We start from the raw sequence: 6,031 nt of genomic DNA, 5'->3' as shown, positions 1-6,031 counted from the left end.
GAAATCTAATATATCCTACGTGAATGAGCACAAAGATATAAGTTACCACACAGCGTATTATTCCTTTAGCAATGTTGTTGGTTTTGTACCACCGATTTGGCTAAATGAATTGTTTTAGTAGTTTGGATGTTGTTTGCAAAAATACACTGATAAAATAAACTTTTAGTATTACTATTACTAGTGGACAAACTCATAAAAAAGTGCTTAAAACATTGTTGAATCAAAGTGAAAATGTTTCTCCAGCCAAAGAAGAAAATAGTGATCCTCATATAGTCACATACACAAAGGTCTATACATGTATAGCCCATCATAGATAGAACAGACATCATCTCCCCTCATTGATCTTGACTCCAAGCATTTGCTTAAAGCCACTGTCACTAGGCATCACAAAGCTCGTCGAGTTATATGCAGAAGCGCCTGTTTCTTTAGTTTGAAATGCGCTAAAAGAGGAGCCTGAGTTGTCATCAGATCTTAAGTCGGTTAGGTAGCCTAGCTTAGAGGTAACCTCACTGACCTCAATGTCTCCTGAAAGCATAGCCACCACTTTTGACATTGGTGGTCTCAAGGAATGAGATGAGTATGTGCACAGCAAAGCAATTCCTATCACGCGTTTCACTTCTTCCATGTTGAATTCAGTCAGCTCATGATCAATTAGTTCAGCTTCACAGCTATTCTCGTGTAGATTCCAGGCCTGTATACACCAATGTTGTTAGATTTATATCAAATTTTGATAAATACCTTTCCATTAAAAATTTTGACTAACAAGCAAGGACTTACCCATTCAAGAAGATATTTTTTCTCATTCCCGAGGTTCACATCAGAATTTTTCCTTCCACTCACCAACTCAAGAGCCACAATACCAAAGGCATACACATCCGTTTTCTCTGTTAGGATTCCTCGCATGGCATATTCTGGCGCAACATATCCACTTGCATTCACACAAACATGTGTGTTATATATACAATTATATATTTTATATATATATACATATATAAATTAGTGTTCCAAATAAGAAAAAGCTGTGGTTGGAAATGCATACATAGTTCCTGCCACTCGGGTACTTATGTGACTTTTCTTTTCATCGTATAGCCTTGCAAGCCCAAAATCAGAAATTTTTGGGAGCAGCTTAGAGTCAAGCAAAATGTTGCTGGCCTTAACATCCCTGTGTACTATACGGACACTCGCCTCCTCGTGGAGGTAGGCTAGACCTCTGGCTACACCCATGCATATCTCAAAACGGGTTGACCAATCAAGATGTAGAATCCCTCCTGCAACATTGAAAGAATGAGTAATACAGCTTTGTAGAGAAGAAAATATAAATAAGCCATGTTTATGTTCATTACCAAATAGTGCACGATCGAGACTTCCATTTGTGAGATACTCATATACGAGCAAGCGATGATCTCCTTCATAGCAGCACCCGTAAAGCTTAACTAGGTTGCGATGCAATACTGAAGAAATTGCTATGATTTCTGCAACAAATTGTCCCTTTCCGTGTTGGGATCCAACCGACAACATTTTCACAGCGATCTCTCTTCCATCAGCCAGGTTCCCCTGTTAGATGTTTCAAAGCATAACAAAAATACGTGTATAATCTTACCATTTTATTGTTCAAGGCCTATGAAGCACATGTCTCATTATTTCCAACGCTTTGAGAAATATGCATATATCTATCTATATATGTATACGAATATATTATTATTGTATGACGTCTACTCGTTTCTAAAATCTTTAGTTATGCCATTTGCTGTTCTATTGCTACTTAGTTAGGGGTTTACCCGATAAACAGACCCAAATCCTCCCTCTCCAAGCTTGTTTGAGGGATTGAAATCTTGAGTGGCACTTTTAAGTTCAGAGTAAGCAAAAGTGTATGGCTTTACATCCATACTAAGCAGCTCTGCCATAACAAAAATATGAACCACTTTGTAAGATGATGTTCAAGCTCAAAGACTTGTTTGTGTTGTAATTATTACCTGCATCATCTGTGTAACGCTTTCTGCTTTTTCGGATGATGAAGATAACCACGCCTGCAAATATGCTTAAAAGGCCTAGGCCAACAATAGCACCCACAACAGTACCAGTCGCATATTTTTTCTTTGATGGTGGTCTGTTGCCCACAGTTGGTATAAAATCTGAACATGTAACACTTAGGCACCAGGAAGATTATAGAAAAGAAAAAGAAAAGAATTCGCCATATGTTTTGATACCTGGTTTTGCACTGATGGTCGATATAAGTGGCCCACAAGTACCTTTAACAGGAATAGTAAATGTTCCTCTGCCAGCCCAGAAAAGATGAATTTCAAGATAATTTTCTGATACATGTGCTTTATACTCTCGCTGAACTGGTCGGACAGTAGTGTCACCAGATGTTTTGCGTATATCAAAATCCTTTTCAACAAGTCTTCCCTGTTAAAAAAAGGAGCTAGGTCTCAGAATTCAGAGAGATGATTATTACACATTAATAAGTTAACTTGTAAAGCACCTGGACATAAATGTCAAAACGTCTTCTTCCTAAACCTTTCCAAGCATTAGTACCAAGTATTTCTATTTCAGCAAACTGAAGTTTTACGGTATAGACTCCATTTTCTAGCCCCAACCCATAGTATCTTAGTGAAGATGAAGAATGTCTTGCTGTCTGAAAAAGCTCTCCGCCCAAACTGTTGATAACCCATATATTATTGATGTTCCCGGCAAAAAGTCCTACACTACTGGTTGCCCATCTGTTAACATCATTCACGAAAAATGAAGCAGTTCCAAGATCCTCGTCATCCCTCTCAAATACTTCTCCTGTTATGGATCGTATCTGTGGCCCTCCGCACTTGATTGAAAAGTCAGAATCTAGACACCAGTCAACAGAAAAACCTTAAGAAAATCTTATTTTTTTTCCAAAATAAAATACCTGCACAGTTGAGCACAACTGTTATGATGATATATCTTTGTCACACTTACAAATTCCTTTGCCTCGATTGCAGGGGAAGTTCTTCTGCAGGCACTTTAGTCCTGGTAAAACCCTTGTAACAAAATGAAAACAGATATTAAAAAATGAAACTAGAATATCAGGTATCAAGAAGAGCATATTTAATAAAATCACCTCTTGCCAAGACCTTCCAAGCTGAAGTTGTTAGCCACAAGATTGCTGCACAAATAACATACAGTTTTTTAAGGATTATAATAATATTTCCTAATCAGGAAAGGAAGCTAATTATTTTCTGATATAAACCCACTGTGATTATAAGTAGAGATGCAGTGTTTTGTTCACTTACAGTTTCAGGTTTGGTAAGCTGACCCATGAAGGAAGAGTACCAGCCAAATCATTGTACGAAACATCTCTAAAATAATATGATTATGAAGAAGGATTAGAAACTACAGAATACGTGATATATTCCAAAACAGTTTCGTATTATATTGTAACCCACATATTGCTCAATGTCTGGCTCTTTTTAGTGGGCAAAGAACCATTCAACGTGTTGTTTCCCAGAAACCTAATATGAAGACAACAAGGTCATCCACAGTTATCACAGCTAGATACGACTATATAGACTCAAAAGAAGTAGAAAACTTACAAGTAAGTAAGTTGATATACGTTGAAAAGTGAAGCTGGAATTGGTCCATGTAGTCTGTTAAAGCTTAAATCACTGGAAAACAGACATGGTAACACAGTAAGGGGGAAACTGAGAACTAACATTATCAGCAACGTTAAGATAATTTGGTATTGTCTCGGTGACTTTCACAAATCATCTCACTTGCTTTTACAGAAAAGACTTCAAAATATGCTTACACTTGTGTCAGATTTAAGTATTCCCCAAAATTAGAGGGTATTGTCCCAGTGAGATTGCTGTTCCTTAATACTCTGCAACATATATCATCAATTAAATACACGCAAAGAGAAGACTGAGACAGTTCATGAATTGAAGTAAGGGGCGGTCCTGAGATTGTGGAGGATATAAACGTTTTAGTAAGGTTTTAATATAAAAAAAGTCGACAAATTTGGTTTTTTTAATGTAATTAAAAATAAATAGGCTATATGTCAATGCTTCATTTGGCTATGCCCAGGATCACCATTGATTGGAGTATAATTGTTGCCTTACAATGTAGTTAGAGATTTCATGTCTTTAATGAATTCAAGGGAAGAGCTTCCATTGGATATATCACCAAGACTCCTACATTTAAGATATGATTATGTGATGCAGAGATGGAAATTAAAAAAAAATCATAAAGAAGAATGATTGTGACACGGTGACACAATGCCATAACACATACAGTTCGCTCAAAGAAGTTAAGTTGGAAAATGACGACGGTATCGGACCGGTCAAACCAGTTCCGAGAATTTGCCTGCAGTAAAAACATGGTAGCAGTAGCATGAAAACATCTCCACGCTAAGTGTACAATTTAGATAACATGAGCAGTATAAGTAACAAACATATATAACTTTCTAAAACTAAAAATCATTCTTACAAGATAGTAAGTTTTGTCCACTTTCCAATAAATTCCGGTATCCGACCAGTAATGTCCAGATCGGTGATCGCACTGGTACAAACATAGGAAACCACCCCCACGCAAAACATAAATAATAATGTAAAATTAATTAATAAAAAAATTACAGAAATGTAGAAACACAACGATAAAACTTAACGTATATGAGAATTTAATTAAAAGAAAATCTTACGCGTCTTCCAGGTTTACAAGATTTGCAAATGAGGAAGGTATTTCCCCGCTAAGTCCTGAATTTGATAAGTATCTGCAAATATAATGTAAGAAATGCTTACAACAATAGATGATTTTGAAAGGTTATATTAACTAAATTTACACACTAAAAGCACAATACATTCTCACATTTTTAGTAGTTCAGTACAATTCCCAATCTCAGCTGGTATAGAACCGGCAAAGTTATTTCGACCAATACCACTGCATACAGTAGATAGTTTTATTAATAAGGAAGCATGATGATATTTTCTTAAGAAGAATGAAGAAGCTTACAGCGATTTCAACTTGGTAAGCAAACCAATTTCCTTTGGAAAGGGGCCTGACAGGGCATTGATCCCAAAAGTTCTACGGTAATTGAGAACAGGACAGGCCAAGAGTAAGTGACAAGAAAGAGAGAGAGATTAAGAAAAGGAAGAAGTCATCATTCAATCAACAGCCTTACAGCCATTCCATTCGAACCAATTTTCCAATGGCAGGAGAAAGGGGTCCGGTAAGATAATTTTGAGCCAGGTTCCTGAAAGAAAAATGCTTGTTATTTTGAGGTACAGTTAATGCATTTACCGGCTCTTTCTGAATGATGAAAAAAAAAATTTCTATACAGATTGGTGAGGTGTGTCAAAGTCCAGAGCTGTGGAGGTATAGGCCCTACAACATCCATCGCATAGACCTTGCTGTGGAGTAAAACAACAACATGGAAACATTCAGTGGCGAAAACAAAACAATAAAAAAGAAGAGAAAAATTAAAGAGGTTGTACTGTACAGGGCGGTGATTCGGCAGGGTGTAGACTTTTCCAAACTGCAGTCGCATTTGATAAGAGGGTTGTAGGCTTTGTCGTCAATGATAATGTCGTCGTTGATGGCTGCGCCGGAGCAAAGTTCGCCGCTTATATTCCATTCCTTTGGCGCCTGAATTTTCCAAGCCGCGAAGATGGAGTTCAAAGCTTCCGCTGTTGTTTATCCGTCAGTTTTTTTTATTACAAATAGAATAACAACCGCCAGTTTATTTAAACCAAACAAGTTGTTATCAATTATTTCAAAGGGTTGAAAGACAGACCTTCTTCCGGATGAGTAGTGGCTCCCATTTGGTTTTGAGCTCGAACCAGGTGAACCGAACCAGGGATGCACAAGAGGAACAAGATGGTGAGGAGTATACACATGGGCATTGTCATCGACGGAGTTTTACTCTCTCTTCTTTTTGTTCACAGCAACGGTTTACACTGGTAATCTTGGGGTACGTATCCCCTCCTTAAATAACCTTAACTAGACTTTGATCCGCGCGGATGTATATTTTGAAAAATATGTTGATATTTGTTTTTTATGTAATTAT

At 37.2% G+C, this 6,031-nt stretch overlaps 1 protein-coding gene across 2 annotated transcripts; it reads right to left on the bottom strand.

The window, feature by feature from the left end:
- Positions 1 to 147: 147 nt before the first annotated feature.
- LOC103848807 (probable LRR receptor-like serine/threonine-protein kinase At1g56130) lies at positions 148 to 5,962 on the bottom strand. 2 transcript variants are annotated; one of them, XM_009125626.3, is made up of 24 exons: positions 5,759 to 5,962; positions 5,465 to 5,651; positions 5,304 to 5,375; positions 5,147 to 5,218; positions 4,978 to 5,049; positions 4,834 to 4,905; positions 4,667 to 4,738; positions 4,456 to 4,527; positions 4,261 to 4,332; positions 4,089 to 4,160; positions 3,779 to 3,850; positions 3,564 to 3,635; positions 3,417 to 3,482; positions 3,264 to 3,329; positions 3,092 to 3,136; positions 2,950 to 3,011; positions 2,483 to 2,838; positions 2,208 to 2,406; positions 1,974 to 2,132; positions 1,779 to 1,897; positions 1,344 to 1,554; positions 1,040 to 1,268; positions 778 to 928; positions 148 to 691 (listed from the first exon to the last, which is right to left on the bottom strand). In XM_009125626.3, exons 1-24 carry the CDS (start codon positions 5,871 to 5,873, stop codon positions 326 to 328), a joined length of 3,051 nt encoding a protein of 1,016 aa, XP_009123874.1. In that variant the 5' UTR covers positions 5,874 to 5,962; the 3' UTR covers positions 148 to 325. The 2 variants fall into 2 exon arrangements, with proteins under 2 accessions (XP_009123874.1, XP_033140588.1); XM_033284697.1 differs by lacking the exon at positions 4,456 to 4,527.
- Positions 5,963 to 6,031: the final 69 nt, after the last annotated feature.

The sequence above is a fragment of the Brassica rapa genome, chromosome A02 (genome assembly GCF_000309985.2).
Source record: "Brassica rapa cultivar Chiifu-401-42 chromosome A02, CAAS_Brap_v3.01, whole genome shotgun sequence".
Classification (NCBI taxonomy): Eukaryota; Viridiplantae; Streptophyta; class Magnoliopsida; order Brassicales; family Brassicaceae; genus Brassica; species Brassica rapa.
Note: the sequence above shows the minus strand (reverse complement) of the source record. Positions and strands in the feature narration are given on the sequence as shown.